At 41.1% G+C, this 18,011-nt stretch overlaps 1 protein-coding gene across 3 annotated transcripts in view; it reads right to left on the reverse strand.

Annotated features, from left to right (window-relative positions):
- ACOX1 (acyl-CoA oxidase 1) overlaps positions 1–18,011 on the reverse strand; it is a 22,047-nt gene extending 4,036 nt beyond the window's left edge. Inside the window, exons 1-15 of one of the 3 annotated variants that reach the window (XM_011361975.2) lie at positions 17,831–17,938; positions 17,417–17,579; positions 14,121–14,281; positions 8,287–8,447; positions 6,278–6,385; positions 4,967–5,086; positions 4,703–4,818; positions 4,116–4,285; positions 3,016–3,178; positions 2,327–2,517; positions 1,878–2,057; positions 1,655–1,760; positions 1,375–1,518; positions 1,018–1,224; positions 292–398 (exon numbers count right to left, since the gene is read on the reverse strand). In XM_011361975.2, coding sequence (XP_011360277.1) covers positions 348–398; positions 1,018–1,224; positions 1,375–1,518; positions 1,655–1,760; positions 1,878–2,057; positions 2,327–2,517; positions 3,016–3,178; positions 4,116–4,285; positions 4,703–4,818; positions 4,967–5,086; positions 6,278–6,385; positions 8,287–8,447; positions 14,121–14,185 — 1,782 coding nt within the window. In that variant the 5' untranslated portion in view covers positions 14,186–14,281; positions 17,417–17,579; positions 17,831–17,938 and the 3' untranslated portion in view covers positions 292–347. Of the gene's footprint in view, positions 1–291; positions 399–1,017; positions 1,225–1,374; positions 1,519–1,654; positions 1,761–1,877; positions 2,058–2,326; positions 2,518–3,015; positions 3,179–4,115; positions 4,286–4,702; positions 4,819–4,966; positions 5,087–6,277; positions 6,386–8,286; positions 8,448–14,120; positions 14,282–17,416; positions 17,580–17,830 lie in introns of all 3 variants that reach the window. The other 2 variants (XM_011361971.2, XM_011361973.2) reach the window with 2 other exon arrangements.

Below are 18,011 nucleotides of genomic sequence, written 5' to 3' on the forward strand. Positions count from 1 at the left end.
AAAATTTCCAATTAGTTACTAAATAGTCAAGGAAATTAAAAACCTGCATATTATAAGAATGACTCAGTTCCCTTATGAACCTGTTCTCAAATAGTGACTGTCTGAAGTGGCCACGTGAACTTTCAAAGTTTTCACAGATGGACCACTCTTAGAGCTTTTTCCCGCCTTAATATTTAAATGAAGAATTTCAAAAGGTAAAAAGACACTGTTCTTTTTTTTTTTTTTTACCTCTTCTTTGTTTAGTGGGGATTTCTTGGCCCACTCAAACAAGTTCATCTGTGTGGCAGGTACCAGGGGAGCAGCAGAGTACAGCTGCTTCCTGGGGCAGAATAAACTCGTCGTGACGTTCAGAGTTTGGACTGCAAAGGCTTCAGGTACTTGTAGAAAGATTTATGGACCTGTAGGGAATGGAGAGAGAAGAAATTACTGATAAGGAGCTTGCAATGTCAAAGAGCATACTTTTCAGCAAGAAATTAGCTGGACCTTATTTGGATCACGATCCAAAAGAAATGAGCCAATTGGGGAAATCTGGACACTGGCTAGTTGATGACATTAAAGAATTATTGTTAATTTGTTTTGCTGGGAGAACGGTACTATGGTTGTTTTTAGAGAGTCCTTATCTTTTAAAGATACATATTAAAATATCTATGGATAAAATTATCTGATATCTTGGATTTGTTTCAAAATAATCTTCAAGATGGGGAGGTGGGAGGTCTCAGATGAAACCAGCTGGCAATAAGTAGACAGACGTGGAGATGCATTACAGTAGTCTATTTCCGTATAGGTTTGAAAATTTCCAATTAGTTACTAAATAGTCAAGGAAATTAAAAACCTGCATATTATAAGAATGACTCAGTTCCCTTATGAACCTGTTCTCAAATAGTGACTGTCTGAAGTGGCCACGTGAACTTTCAAAGTTTTCACAGATGGACCACTCTTAGAGCTTTTTCCCGCCTTAATATTTAAATGAAGAATTTCAAAAGGTAAAAAGACACTGTTCTTTTTTTTTTTTTTTACCTCTTCTTTGTTTAGTGGGGATTTCTTGGCCCACTCAAACAAGTTCTCATACACATTCCCATCATAGCGGCCAAGTACAGAGCCCAGTGACATATCCTGAAAATCAAACGCATCAACCAAAGCAACAGCATCTGGGCGAATGACGGTCAGTAACTCCTTGATACGCTGGTGTACTTGGGCAATTTGAGAGTCTGTCAGAATGCTCTCCTGAATGAAACAAAACAAGAAAACGACATATATGTAGACTGACAGATATTTACATATATATACATGTATATGCAGCTATGAAGTAGACCACAATTACTTTTCTAAAAAAAACAAAACAAAACAAAAAACCTAAACTTAGAAAATACTGACCTGAAGAAAATCCCCTGCCTTCTGACTGATTCCGTACAGAGAATATAAGAGACATAAATTCCTCAAGACAGCTTGGATGGATTTATCTTGAATTTTGGGGAGTTTTTCTGAAAAGAGCTTAACTGTCACATAGTGGCAATGTGCCTGCATAAGAAGAAAACACCAAAATGTGAGAACCTTTGGAAAAGACTCGGCCTGCAAGGACAGCGAGGAGGGTCTCTGCACTAAGACAATGAGTGAAGGGTGGGGCATGGGGGAGGGAGAGAGAACTGTCACTGACCTCGCTTGCTCGAACAAGGTCGATGGAACTGAGGTTCCAAGCGACCTCCTTACTTTTTCTGTGACTCAGTTCAGCTTGAAAGGTTTTCGCAGCAATTTCTACTAATCTGTTCAGAAATGAAGGAAAACTGAGGCTTGGAGGAAACGATCAACAGCGCCCGCTCCTTCCTTCTCCCCAGAGGCCCCCACGGCTGCCTGTCCTAGCCCCTGAGGGGCCAGCTCACCTGGCTGCTCGGAGTTTATACGCTTCCGTCAGGCTGTCGGGGCTGCTGATATCCAGCACAGCCGGCCAGACCGCCACCTGCTGTGGCTGGATGCGCTGACTGGGTAGGTCGTTCAAGTAGGACACCAGGCCGCACAGCAGCTTTCCTGAGCGCACCTGGTCATAGCTTTTCATCAGGAACCTGAAAATCATCAGCACGCGAGCTTTCGGGGACCGTGCTTCTTGTGAGACAGAAATAAACGAACCCTTGAAAGGACGTTAAGCTATGTGACAGGTGATTCATACTTGCTAGTCTGACACCAAGATAAAAACAGTGGGTCGGGATAGAAGACAAAACGATGTCTTTTGGGAACAAATATAACATGAAGAGAAAACAAGGGAATGGGAACGGACACGAAGGACACAGACTCTTATTAGCGGACCAGGGTAATCACGATTTAAGATTCTCACCTAGCCGTCTGCAGCATCATGACAGTGTTTTCTCCCTCGAAGGTGCAGGTTGGGGTAAAAGTGACGTAAATACTGGGGAGACCGCTGCAGTGAGAAAAGCCGTGGCCGCCACAAGCCATCCGACAAGCTTCAATAGCACTGCTAGCCGTCCAGGTGGTGTACGCCTTCAGCCCGGCAGTGAGCGCGTGAAGCTGAAGGGGGGACAGCACAGGCCATCAGGACCTCTGTGGCGCTGACAGTCCGACTTCTGATGAGAAGTGCATATCCTCGTCCACCGGTACTAGTCACTTTCAAAACCACTTGCCACGCACGTAACTGAAGCAGCGTGGTCACTTGACTGGCCTGAATTAATAACGCTCCCACACTCCCTTCTGAACAGTTCTACTGGACAGGAAGTCACCGCTCATGTTCCTTTGATTAACAAATGACCACCACTCATGTTCCTTTGATTAACAAATGACCACCACTCAATCCTTTGATTAACAAATTGCTACGGCACTTCTGAAACTTAAAGAAAAAACTCATGTTATCTTCCGTACCTACTCCACTTTCGATCAGAAAAATTTCTGTTATCTTTTGAGACATATGGACTCCCAAGAAATCCCAATGTGTAGTTTCCTCTGGACATTATTCAACAGGCAAATATGAAAGAGAAAAGTGCCCGCCAGTGAATGAGATTAAACACATACCTCGGGCAGCTCACTCAGGTCCCCTTGGCCAATGTCCTCATTAATCCGATGATAGGTCTCCTTAATGTATGCGGCCACAAAATGGAAGGCATAGGCAGTGGCCAGGAGTGGAAAGAGTTTATATTGTTGGGTCTGAAAATCCAAAATCTGTGGTTCTGGTTCACTAACGTATACAGAAAAAGAAAAAACAAATGAAACACTTAAACAGAACTCACCGTGTGCCAGGTTCTAGTCTAAGCATTTTGCTATATTAACTTTATTTAACTCTCATAAAGGCCCTGTGAGGTTAACACTTATTATCTCCGTCTCACAGATGGAAAAAATGAGAACCGGCCTGCAGTCACACAGCTAACAAGTGGCAGATCCTCAATTAAAACTGAGGCTATTTGGCTATAGGATATATGAGCTCTTAACTGCCTTAAGCTGCCTTAGGTAAACAGAATTTTCTAGCTGTGAAGTTCATATCTTTCTTAGTCTTTTCGGTATGACTACGGAAACTACATCTTATGGCAACATACAAAATCGAAGTTAGCTAACTTCACTGGAGGAAGGCAATGTTAAAGAGCTCTAACCCGCGAGATGGCTGAACAGACTATATTTTGGCTACAGTTTTGGAGAAGACCTAACATACAGTTAAACAGTTAAAGTCTAAGGCAGTCTGCTCTTAGTAATTTCTTTACTCTTTCTCTAAGGGGAAAAGGTTATCAGGGAGTCTCGCCCAAGGGAAGGTGGAAGTAGGAATAAACCCTGGGCACGAACGCTACAGGGAATCGAGTTTGTTGTAGCTCTCACCATATCCAATTTGTAGCTGTTGGTAGCAATCAGAATTTTCACATTGCCTTCACCATTTTGAACATTTCCTAGAGCTCAAGTAATGAGTACTGTTTTCCTGAGAAGGTTAAAGATAATAATAAGATGGTAGTCTCATCTTTCTCTTAAGAAAAGGAAGTCTAGGTTCTGAGTACCAGACCCAGTACACTGGCATCTTAGTTAATTTTTCGGCCACTGCATCTTCTCTGGACCGCATCAGGGAATTCTGATATTTGAACGGGCTCAAAGCCAGGTCTTCAGGACGAGCATATCTCAGACTCCACCCTTACCCTGGCTCGATTTCAGACTGGTGCCTCACGGCGCTGTATCGGATGGCAATGGTGCACGCCTTCGATAGGCACTGAGCGGCATCTTTCACAAGGACGGACCTGACAAACACCATGGTCCCATAGGTCAGCTTGTTACTCACGGGTTTCACGTACGTGCCGTCGGGCTTCACCTGGAGAAGGAACATGGGACTGAGGCTTCCTTCTGTTAAACCCAAGAGGCAGTTTAGGCCAGTGGTTCTCGAATGCGGTCCCCAGAACGGTAGCATCGGCATCGCTTGGGAACTCGTTTGAAATATAGTAACTGTCCCCACCCTGACCTATTATTAAATCAGAAACTCTAGGGGCCAAGTAATCTGGGTTTTAGCCAGCCCTCCAGCTGATTCTAACGCATCCTACAGTCTGAGACCCACTGGTTTAGCAAACCAGAATATGCTCATTATATCTGCCAATGGCTTTTGATTTTACTGTTCTAATAAAAGAAGCATCAGAAATAAAACTGTGTTATCACCTTCTAACCCTGTGGTTATCAAAAGCCACTGCAAGCCCTGCATTTGACACCTCTGCTCCTGTTTTCTGTCTAAGTGTACCTGGGCGTACTTCATCAGCATGTTTTCTCTGGGAATACGGTAACTGTCCATCTTCAGGTAACCATTATCCACCTCATCATAGCCAAATTTGGGGCCAATGTCACCAACGGTAATACCTACCACAGATGAAAGGAAAGTCACCAGATGTTTACGCTCTGGAACCCTTGGCTTTCCCCCACTCCTCTTTACATGTGTATTATACTTGTTACAGGAAAAAGCACTCGGTTTAAGTTTTCACCTCAACAGCAGATGAATAATTCTAACCTGGCAAAGGCTTGTGGGTTCCCATCTCACGAATGGGTACAATGAAGGCGTGTAATCCATAGCACTTCCCCTTAGTGTAGAGCTGGGCAAGCACTATCGCATAATTTGAAGTCTTTCCAACTGTGACATCAAACGGAACAAGAGAGGGAGTGAGCAACCATTCTTACCATTTCAAAGAACAGAAAGAAAAAAGCGGGGAAAAGCTTACGTCAAATGGAACACTAGACTCTATCAGTAACCTGGCCAACTGTGCCCGGGAGCCTTTCCTATGAGTGTCGCACACAGTTTTCAGGAGGAAATCTACTTAAGCCGATAGTTATTACAATTTATTGAATTCTGGCAAAGCAATCGTCCATTTTATTTTTTATATATGAGAACTTTTTACTGAGATATAATTGACACATAATACTGAGTCAGTTTAACGTGTACAATATGTTGATCTGATAGCCACTCTTCATTTTAAAAGATAGTTTTACTTTATTTTCCACTCATTTTCAAAAAGAAAATTTAGTATAACTATCAACATATTTATTTAAATTACTTCCTTCTTCTCCCTTAAGGCAGTGCTTTCCAAAACACTGGCCACTAGCCACTAGCCACTGGCCACACGTGGCTATTTGCATTTAAATAATTATAACTGAATAAAAGATTCAGTTTCCCGGTCAACTAGCTACATTTCAAAGGCTCCGTAGGTATATGTGGCTTGTGGCTACTATACAGAACAGCAAAGATAAAGAATATTTCCATCACTGCAGAAAGTTGTACAGGAGAGAGCTGCTTTAAGACATTTTTGGTTAGTATATCCAGAAGTACTTACCTTCTTTTGCGTGACAGTTTTTTTCTTATGAAAATGTAGTGTCACATATTAAAATACATAATATAAATGAGAAAATTCTTCAACCACTGACACTATCTGAGATACACATCCTAAGGCAATGACTCAGAATAGAAGGTGATATTACAGAAGTTTCACGTCAAAGTCTATTTATAATAAAGATTTGGAAATCAGTCGAATGCTTTTCGGTACAGAAATGACTAATGGAACAGGGAATATGAAGTTATTTTTAAAAAAGACAACTGTGGAAACGAAGCTAATACATGGAAACGTTTCAGATGAAAAACCAAGCAAAGAAGAGTAAAAGACAGCTGTCCTCTCTGTGCTTTGTAAAAGGTATAAATACCTGGAACACGTTTAAGCCTTAAGAATTTTTTCTCTATTTCGAAATTATATTCTCATATAAGCTCTACATTCGAAACATAATCTTATGATAAATCTTGAAAACATCCAACAACTGTTCAAAGTTCACTTACGCCCACCAGGCCACCACTTGATGGAGGTCACGGTAGGACTATTGAGAACGAACTCCTGGGTTTCGGGGTCGTAAGTGGCTGTGGTTTCCAAGCCTCGAAGATGAGTTCCTAAGGAAATCACAGTTACAGTTACTTCAGACAAAATATGCGGAAAAACCGAAACGTGGTGAAATCTCCCGCCCAGTCCGTTAAGCTCTAATATCTTGGAGAACAGTAAAATCTAACGACAGCAAAACGTGTAGATGAGCTACGAACGGTTGATGACCAAGATACATAATTTTCTATACGCAAATTAGATAGTTCCAATAAATTGAAAATAGAAATGTCAAGCGTGTTCCATGTCTATACTCGGTTTAGTGCACCTTTATGGCAGTGGATATGGAAGTTATTTCGATAAACCCAAGAAAATGTAAAGGCAGCTCAGAATTACAGTTTCCTAAGATCCTAGGATATGAATTTCACAGGGACGTCGACTGCCCTTTAAACCCATCTCTAAGTTGTGAGAATGCCAATTTCAACTCACAGGTATCATGTCTACCACACCAACCATGAAGAATCAGCTAACGTGTGACAGGAAGCGACTCTAGTTAAAGTTCTTGTAAACTGAGAATTTATTTCAGAATGACTGCTTAAGTAGAGAATAAGAACTTAAAAAGGTATAACCATCATGAGCAAAAGACCTAGAACAGTGACTTTTTCAAGTCGAGTGTGCCCTGCAGATCTCCAATGCCAGGCCTTAACTTTGTCCTGGCTGGCATACTCGTGTGACAGGAAGAGTTCCCAGTTTCATATGTTTACTGGAGCAGGATGGGGATCTGTGTTTTAAATTTTCATACAAATGTGCCAAAATTCTTTGAAAAGAGTTACAGAAAAATGTTCTAAGTGACGTCCTCAATGTTATCCTAGAGCCAACGCTGAGAACTGTTACCCAGCTGCTTTGATGATGCTAGATCTCATTAAACACTCAACACTCTGCAACGTTCAGAAACTTCCAGGCTGAACAGTGGACATGGCCAGTGCACGTGTGATCCGCAAGCTTTCTGAGTGGAAACCAAGGAACTAGACACAGACGATCAGACTCCTTTCCCCAAAGAAGCTGTTTTAGAAAACGAGGTAACCATAAACAGAACAGATAATGACAAAATGTTTTCAAATGCACAGCTGAACCAAACAGTATTCCACTTTGAGTCTTTTGAAGATCCTAAAAAAACACTATTTGGTGCCAAAGCTGAAAGCCAAAGCAACTATAAAACGAAGATGAAGTTGCAAAGAAATAAGGAGCAAATGGTAAATACACATCTGACCAGGTTCTGAAACCGCTGAGTAGAAGAGAAGCCAGAAGCGAATGAATGACAAACACATATATGAGTTCAAAACAGAAGGAAAAAAGCAGGTGAAAGATGGAAAGAAAAAAAGGTGGTAAATAGTGTGAAACCAAACACCCAGTTCAGCTTATCTTATCTTTTCTAAACACTGACCGAGTCACCTTCAGAATTTTATTGAATTCACTGAATCGAGGCACACATAACTTCAAGGTACAAAATGCTGCACCTTTTGGTTACGTAAGCCACTCATGTCCCGTCAGGAAGTCAAGGAGCACACACAATCATTCTGCATTTCTTCTGGAATCTGCGTGAGTGTGTGAATGTGTCAGTAAGAATAATCAGACCGTAACGAAGAAAGGTGGGTTCGGATTCCACACACACACAAATTCTACAGCACTCCAGTGAACTTGACAACCCCCTTAGTAAATAAGGCCTGATGCGTAATTTTTGAACTTCTGGAGAACCATGAAAAAAAAGTCAGCCTATCTCTGTGATAACTTAACCTTTAATTTCCACTGTACAAAGCAATGTCTTTGCCAAGATGTGTCTGTGTGAAGAGCCTGGCGTCTGCACAGCGATCGCATTTCGACCGCAGATGCCTTCGCTAACCTGTGCCGGGCACTTCACACAGGCCAAGCTCACAGAGCCCCGCTCAACCCAGAAGGTAGACTGAACGCACCGTACCATGACCCATCTCTGTCTGTGCATAAGTGCCAATGATCTCCAAGCTCCAGGCGGGCATGAAGAAGCGCTCCTGCTGCTCCGCAGTAGCCTGGTGAAGTAAGGTGGGTAGGAACATGCCTAAGTGAAGATCCAGAGGCGAAGGCCCGACTCGGTTCATAACGCTTCAAAGGAATGCCAAGGGTGGGCATTGGAGAGAGGAGTCATCAGGTGTGAGCGAATCAACAATGAGAACAGATAAAGCAGGAGAGGGAGAGAAAAAAAAAAAACCTTCCGTAAATATGAGTAAGCTGGGTAGGCTTTACAGCGGATGGGAGCACTGCCTCCTTCTGCATTACTTTGTTAACTCTTGGCAATTGCCATTCTCCTAAAGTTGGTGACAAGTGTTTTCTGGTACTGCTCGTCTTTAAAATCATTCGGTTGGGCAGGACTGGCTGCCGATTGCCAAGCTCGTACAGCACAAAACCACGTGAGCGAGGCAGGATTCCAGCCCTGCCATTAAATCAAGGGGAATGAAACACTTGCAGAGGTCATCTGCAATGGAGACTTGAAGTTGGACAATGATTTACTCTGATGAGAAAGTTGAGACCAAACATACTAGTTCTCTTCGAGGAAAGTTTTTCCTAGATGCAATTTCGATAATGCTGGAATCTTTTGTTTGTCCACAAAACATTCAGCACTGATCCACATTTGTCACCTGACTGGTTATTTCATTCGGGTTCATCATGAACATCCAGCCATGTGCTGCTGAGACAATTTAATGCAAAAGGTGACATTGCTCTTCATCTCTAAATCACAGAAATTAAAAGACATGCAATATCTCGTGAAAACCATAATTACAAATAACAGATTCATGCGCAACAGACTCTACTGTGATTATATATGAGAGTTGTCACTAATGACAATAAACACCTTGGTACATTTTAAATCCACTTTCTAAAGTCATCCTTTTCTAAATTTAATCGATTCTACATTGCTCTTCTTATTCTCTTTAGCTTAGAAATGAGCCTAAACGACATTTCAGTTTTAAGATCTCTCGGTTTGGGGCGGAGGGGGAGATCTCTTGGTTTGTTGCATAAAGGGTGAAGGAGAAGACACCCAGGGCACCCTATCCAGACAAGGACTGACCGGTTACATCTTCCAATAGGATGGCCCTTGCTTGCTCTCAGCTAACTGATCACATAAAAATCAAAGAATGTTGTGACTGACTTCCTCGTTTTACAAAGAAATTAACGCTGATATGAATTAAGTGCCTTCAGGACAAAAAGACAATGGCAAAACAAGGACAGGAATCTTATCACCCAATCGTATCTTCTCGTCTAGGGCTACCGGGCTGAGGACAATGATGAGGACCCCAGAAAGAGGTGCCCAAACCAGAGCAACTCTCAAGCCCTAAGATGTCTCCACTAGTGGAAACTGGGTGAAGAAGGGTCCACAGGACCGCTATGACTCTATAATCATTTCAAAATAAAGTTAAAAAGATAGTGGAAATTTGGAAGAACACATCCATGGGATGACAGTGACTTTCACTCACAAAAAGAAACGCCAACTGTCCCATTTTTAAAAGAATGGCTCTTAGAGAGAAAAATAAATGTATGCTTAGGACCTGAAGAGAGAAAACTCTTTGAACGAGGACTGAAAACTATGGCCTGGAACCAGCCACTTTTAGGGCTGAAAGGCTGTTGTGCATCACTAGAAACCAAAGCAGTTTCTGCTGAAGGAAGGGCCGCTCTGCAGCACCATGGGACACATGGGAGGAGGTTTGCATCGGTGCGTATCATGAACTGTTATGGGATAATACCCAATACCGAGGGTTACCACAAAGTACACTTAGCAGGGCAGGCGTTAAACGACTATGGTCAGAAACTGTTTTGAGGCTGAAGAATGTTTTCAAGAAGAAAATGTCTGTGTCTAAGACTGTTCAGAAGTGGACGGAATTTAGAAATGTTATAGAGAAAGCGACCTAGACAACTATTTGACTTAAATAAAGTATTTGTTGTAAAAAGTTCGCTGCGCATGATAACGATATATTATTTTAAAATAACAAAGCACCAACATTTTACTTGGTGAAGCACTAGAGTAAATTATTTTAAAACCATAATACCAAAAGGCTTTGTCAGTCTTTCCTTCTGTGTGATTTCTGGCTGGAAAGGCTGGCAGTCAATACTGAGAACAAAATGATTAGATTAATAATATGTGAGAGGAAAAAATCAAAATAGCATTTCCACGAATAGCATGATTTGAATCCTAGGAAATCAACACAATTCCATCAATAATAAATGATTTTAGAAAAGCAGTAGGTTATAAGGGAAAAAAATCACTGCATTCTCATCGATTAGGAGTATTCAAATAGAAACCCCACTAGACGGATTTACAAAAGGAACACAATATTTAAAATTTAAGTAACTTAGGCTCAGAAAAATGGAGATTTAATTAGGAAACAATATAAATATTAATAGGATGAATAAAAGAAAATAGGAATAAGAGATAAGAAATTGCTAATTCTTGGCTGTAAGGACTAAATAAAGTTAACATTTCCCAAGAAAATAAAAGGGTTTAATGTAACAAATTTTAAAATCCTGTAGAATATATTTTAGAATTTGACAAATTGAGATCAGAATTCCTCTAGAAGAACATGTATATCTTGAAAGGTAACAATAGCAGGCTTACCCTATTGGATTTTTAAATATCTTACAAAGTAACGATGAGCCAGAGTTTAGGATATTAGGGGAAAAAAACAAAGAAATCAATATATTTAAGGTTCTAGAAGTAAACTGAAACTATTGTAAAACTCTAAGATGAACCAGAAAGAACATAACAATGGAAAAAGAGCAAACAGTTAATAAACGTAATAACACTGTGTGAGAGTCATTCCTCACTCTATAACATACAAGTCAAAGCATTAAATATAAATCAAACAAAAAAACTGGAGGAAAATATAAGAAAATGTATACCTACTCAGAGAAGGAGGCATTGTACACACGAGGCCAAAACGTTTAACAAAACAGAAGGCAATAGAAAAAATATTGGAAGGATACGATAAAATCATATAAAATCAATATGCATATCCATTGAATCAATCCTCAAAGGAGAAAGTCCCAGTTTATACATGGGAAACGCCAGACAGTAAGCCAAAATACGTAATAATGCCAGGCTCGCTAGCATTGGAAAATTAAAACTTTAAGTCTTAGATATACATTAATATAGCAAAACAAAATTGAAGTAACCATGCTGATAGGGTTATAGAGACACAAGTATGCTAATAAGTTGCTAAACATATTGTAAACTGGTTCTATGTTTCAGGAAAAGTCTTTATGCAATAAAAGCTATAACACGTTCGTTCACTTATTTCTGAGAAAGATATTCTAAAGGCATAACCCCGAAGAACATAGTTTTTGTCAAGAAGTTGATACTGTTATTTATAAGAGTGGGGAAATTAGAATAGTACAAATAATTCTAGACAGCAAGTCTCACGGGAAGTCCAACAGGGAAGAGGCTCACTTAGGAAAAAGGACAGGGGACCGTCGGAGAGACAGAGTAGTGAGGATACAGGGGAGAGAGATTAGTGACTTACAAAATCAGGTTTATTATTTATTTTTCAAGTTTCAAAGGAAGAAAGGTGCTTTATTTCATATTTGAGTATCAGTGATGGAATATGCAAAGATACTGCTCCATCTTTAAGGATGATAACTATGTATTATAGAAGCTCTATAACAATAATAGAAAACACCACGCAAGAAGAATCCCTAGGAAGGAACCAGAACTTGATCAAATATCTGTGAAGACCGTACATACGACCTGCTCTGCGACCCGGAGAAATGTCTGGTCAGAGTGATTAATGCTAGATTGTGCCACCAGTGCTAGCATCCCAGGGAGAGGGTGCCCTTCTCAGCCAGAGCTCTGCCTTTGATCAAGGATCACAGACCCACAGACCAAATGTGTGTCAGGACTGGTGTGCCTATATAGAGGTGCATATTTAGGAGGAAAGACACATTCTAGAAGGAAGAGAGAAAACTGGTGACCAAGACTTTCTGCAGGTGACCGAATTTTAAGATTCCTGAGGATCCTGGAATGCGCCTGAGCAACACTCTGTCTCTTCGCTTCTCTGCGGCTACGTAGAGGTAAAAGAATCCCAAACTCCAAGTGACAGCCAATTCTGGGAGAACACTTTAAATAATCATTGTTGGCCAATATTCCCAAGTCTCAGAATTTAAAGAGTCAAAGAAATCTTCATCTTCTACAAGTTGCTCTACTGCTAATTTCTTTGATGTTTAAGGACTTTTATGTATTTGATATAAGGTCATATACTGTCACACGATGCAAATTAACTAATAAACTGGCTTCCCTGGGAAAAAAAGACAGAGTCGATGAAGCACAACTAACACCAATGTGAACTAACAAATTCCAGAAAGAAACAAGACCTAAAGTACACTATAGAGATTAAGACAAAGTTGGTTCAAATATCAAGAAAATATCGGAAAACTAGAAGCAATAGCAAAAGAAAACTAACAAATGCAAACTCGCCCAGAGCAACGCAGGACCTCAGTCCAATTTCTGGGCTCCTCAAACCAGTAAAGTTCAAGTCTTCCTTTCCTCCTCTCTTCCTTCAAAATTTAGGCTAAATATATATTTGAAATGTATTTTATAAACAGAAGTAGAAGGATCAGACCAGCTAAAGAAATACATCAGACCCATTCAGACTCAGAACAGACCACGTCCTATGCCTCCTATGAACGGCATGACTAGTAATACATCCTACAATGATAAACAACGGAAGAAAAAAAAGGGTTCTATACCACAAACTGATTTTGAGATTACGACAGACACAGACACGGACACGGACACGGACACACACACACACACACACACACACACACACACACACACACACAGCCCAACCTCCAAGACAGAAAGACTGTATGAATGTTATCTTCCTTTCCTAGGACACCTTTCTTCAGGCTTGGCCATGCTGAAGCTAGAGTCTTGGGTGTTTGACAAGGTGTTCGCGACACAACACCACCAGAATCTGCAGGCCCCACGGAGGTTAACGATAAAAAACATTTTCTTAAACCAATTCACAAATCAAAATGCACCAGATGAAACACAAAAATGAAGCTTTCCTGATATGTGCATTCTTTCCTCTTTCCCTTTCTTTACTTTTATTTATGTAGTAGAAGTGACACAATTAAGAACGAGACTGGACAGCTCAAATTCGAGACACTCAAACCTGGCAAGGGCCTCGTCCATGAAAATAAACCTACTTCACGACGAGACCAAACACAAAACTTTTTGAAAGTAGCCAGGCTTTTGGGAACAATTTAACCAAAGGCTATTGGTAACGCAAAGTCCATGGACACGTATAGTAAAGAAGTATAAAAAGAAGTGAAGAGAATCATGAATTTATTTCAAACCACCTCATAACCCTGCCAGTGGGCAATGGAAGAGGAAGACATTTAACTGCTCTAACCCTCTGCCCCCATTCAAATCCATGAAAATCAAAGCAGAGTCATCGACGAGATGTGGCTGAGGCATTAACCCTCTCAAGAATTTCCAACCAAGACTTGGACAGACACCAGCACAATGGGGCGCAGTGCCACATTTTCAACCCCATCTTTCCGAGCTGCTCATCATCCGTTGAGATGGGTACACGTGGCAACTGAACCAGTTTACAGGGCCATGGCCTAAGAGAAGACGAGGCGCTGACTTTTAGTTAAGATTCAGCAATCTAAAAATAAAATCCCAAGTGTGTCGTGGCAGAAAAATATCAAATGCCAGGAGCCATCTGTTAACTGAAGTCCTGAGGCGGGTTACCCACTGACCCTCAAATGCAGACTGACCGTGGCCCAATTCCGTCTGGGCGTAGGTGCCAATTATCTCGAGTCTTTGGGACGAAAGCAGCCATTTCTCTTGCTGAGCAGAGGTGCCCTGATTCAGCAAGGTTTGGATAAACATGAGGTAATGGAGGCTCACAGGTTCCACAAAACCGATCTGAGTTAGTCTACAGGAGAGAAAAGAAAAGGATCTCAGCCTTACTCTAAAAACTGCGTTCCACCCCCATTCTCGCTAGACAGCCTGGCCCTTAGGATGAAGGTTCGGAAAACTTAAACCCCTTTCTTCTGAAGGTAAATGTAAACTTTACCATATTACTACCTGAAAAGCCGAGAGCAGAATCTGGCGGTAGCCTTTCTGCCCCACATCATTTCAGGGCCAGAATTCCGCTTTAATTCTATACTTAATTCGGGAAGCAAATTCCACCCATTGTTCTAGCCTAAAAACACCTCGTTTTTGGTTTTGTAGGTGTTATTTGTTGGATCGATTGGTTAGGTTTTTTGGAGTGTGTCTGTTTTTGCTTTATTTCATTAAAACCAAAAGAATGCCATAGAACACTTATTTGTAGAGCTGTTAAAAAAAGCGCCTCAGGAATAATTTAAACTATCTTTCTGTGGATAACGCAAGCAAACATCCAGGGTGGTAAATATATATCTCAGGACCAAAGCACAGATCCCTAAAGGTCTTCAGAGTTTACACGGCTGGGTAAGAAAGTAACGTGAGCATGTTAAACATTTATCGCCAGTGGTCTCTGAAAATTACTCCAGGTTAAGGACACTTGAAATGTAATGATATTCTGTCTTCAACTATTTTCTCGTAAAATAGATTCTGTGAAACAGTCGAAATACAAATTACATACCCAGTCAGCATTGGCTATGTTGTTACAGATTTCATAGGAATCTATTTTGTTCTAGCTAGTTAGCTAGTTAGCTCAAAATGCAAAATAAATCTCTTCTAACTGATCTTTATGTCTTAAGAGATGAGTAGGAAGTGGTGTGGCCACCAGTTATCCCAGTCTATAAGTAGAGCATGAATTACAGCGAAGAGGGGGCAGGCTGCCAACTCACTTCTGCGGAGGCCCTGAGATGACTTCACCATCGTTAGGGTGGAAAAGTCACCTTTCCAAGGTGTGGGGACACACTCAAACATCCAAGGACTGCCCGGACAATGTTTTTTTGACCGTGAGGTGCTACGATTTTTTTTATACTAACATCAGATGTTAATCAAACTGAATGGAGGAAAAGGGAACGGAGAAGCATGAACAGAAGAGGTGAGCTGGCTCCCAAGTAATTAGGATTAGCAGTGATTCACTCCTTTGGTAACACACTTCACGAAACACACTCGCCTCCCTGAAGTGCGAGCCCAAGCCTCCTGAGTGCAGAAATCATTCTCGAAGCCAAGAGCTTCAGAGCACTCCCTAACAATCCTGTCTTACGAAAAGAGGAAATGCATCTACAAGAATTTCTGAGAAATATAAGTAGTAATTAAGGTGCTAAAAATGGAAGCAATATTCTTCAGACACTCCTATTCCCGTGAAGGAACTGAGGAGGTGTTGCGTGCACAAAGTGATGACATCGATACGAAATTAATTCTAGGAAATTGAGAAGAAGAAATACGTGCCAAAATAAAGACTGTAAAGTATTTACGTTCTTAATAAACATACTGAGATATATTTTTTTTGAGGCCACTGGAAAATCACTGCAGGAACAAAATCTGAGTGTTTTTAAGTTATGTTTACTCCCTCCTGAATATGCTTTTCTAGAAACTAGCGTTAAAAACCTAAGAAGGATAACAAAAACCATGACTGATTCTCATTAGAATTTTAAATTACTCTGAAGAACATTTACAGTTTTTTTTTTCATAGCAAACGGTATAGTTAAAAGACAAAATTACAGGAAAGGAGATTAGAAAAACAACTTTAACATTCCTCACACAGCAAGGTCTTATTTTCTCAAGGACTGAAAAGTTCTTTTGTTGCTCAAATTGCCAAATCTCAAAGTATTTTAATAATACTTGAAAAAATTCTCACAAATGGTGTATTTTGATAGGAGAAATGGATGTAAAAGAGACCAGAAAATGTCCAAAATCCCCAGAAAGAGAAATATTACTGTTTTTCATGAATTCTAGCATGACTCCCTACCCCAGTTTTAGAATTTCAGAAATCCAATGCGTCTCACAATTACTGCTACATCATAGTTAATTTTCTTAGTGGTACATAAAAACATGGATGTAACAATCAATGGCAGGCTTCAACTTGATGGCACTCAGTAACTGGCAAGATTAATTTTCAATTCCCTCCTCTAACATATGTTGACATCCCTGTCATAGCTTAAAGATACTGAAAGGATGTCAAAGCATGTGTTAAAGTTTGTACTTTATATTCCCCAAACAGTAAGGTCTGTATCATGAAAAATAATACACAACTGGCTGGTGTCTACCGATCTTTAAACCACAGAAAGGACTCTGACTTATTTCATTGTGACTTCACTTGAGTCTGGTTATACATTATGAATCACCACAGATTATGAAATCTGACCAACTCTGAACCACACTGCATCAACCATCCAAAAGCAAAAAACAAAAGAAACCTCTCGTGTTAAGGAAGAATAAAACCTTACTAATATTTTAAGTCTTACAAACCCAACTTGGGTAATTCAGAAACATAATCTTCTAGGAGTTGCTCTATCTCAATATCCCCACAGCCATGAGTTACGAATATTAAAAATAAGAGCATTTCGAAGTTAGTTAGTACTGATTTGGGCTACCAAAAATAAATTAACTGTATGTTTCTAACTAAAATTGAAAGAAGTTCTGAGGGTAGTCCTAATGGCCAGAGTAAATTACTTCATGTTGATAATAATAACCAGGTCAAACTGAAAACACTTAGGATACCAAATGCACTAGTGGCAGCAGTATACAGGACGCAGGAAGAGTGCTGTAAGCATAAAAAAAAAATTAAAAATAAAATAAATAAGTAAGTAAATAAATAAAAGAATACAGGAGGAATGACTATTACTACATAAAGGCAGAACTTGTAGCAGGTTTCATTTTTCTTGGCTCTTGAATATCCATCATTTATATCATCTAAACTTTACTGACAAAAATATTGGCGTCCTTCTAAAATGCAGAAACCTAAAAGAAATGCCCAAGAACGAGTGACGTACAACTTGAAAGTGGCGTGAAAATGTGCCAGTTTGAGTCTTCAAACGTCTAGCACGATGAAAAAAGCACACCGCAGACGGCGGATTTGAGGTCTGGGCTTTCATCACAGATAAAAACTTGATCTACACGAAGATACACCTACTTTTTAAACCACATGATTTCATTGGGGTCTGAGATGCCAAAGTCTCTTATCTTTTTCACCATGGTGGCACTCTTCTTGATAGCCAACTCGTAACGCTCGCTGCGAGTGAGGAAGTTCAAGTCTTCATGCTGGAAGAAGTCTGGGTCTCTGAGAATCAGGTTCTCTGGAAGGGATCAAAGGGCGTCGAGAGAAAGGCAGAAATTCGGGCTCGGTTACGCCTCTCTGAATTCCAGAGTCACGGCCACGCGGTCCCCCTCTCCAGTGGGGACCCTCCCACCCCGCCCCAGGCCGCCGCCGGAAGTGAGGCTCCCGGCTCCCCTAAAGCTGGGCCAGAGCCTACGGCCTACAGCACCCCCAGCACCCTTGGAGCTTCCTCAACGAGGGACGGGAGGCGGCCAAGCCCGCCGCGCTCACCGATCTCGCGGCGGCGCCGGGTGTTTTCCGCGCCGCCGTCCAGAATGTGCGTGAGCAGATCCGGGCTGAAGCTGGCGGCGGCCCGCTCCCTGCGCAGGTCCTGGTTCACGGTGGCCGCCATCGGAGTTCGAGACGACGGGTATCCGCAGCTTCTGCGCCGGCCGGGTCCCAGGAGCCACCC

The sequence above is a fragment of the Pteropus vampyrus genome, unplaced genomic scaffold (genome assembly GCF_000151845.1).
Source record: "Pteropus vampyrus isolate Shadow unplaced genomic scaffold, Pvam_2.0 Scaffold72, whole genome shotgun sequence".
NCBI lineage: Eukaryota > Metazoa > Chordata > Mammalia > Chiroptera > Pteropodidae > Pteropus > Pteropus vampyrus.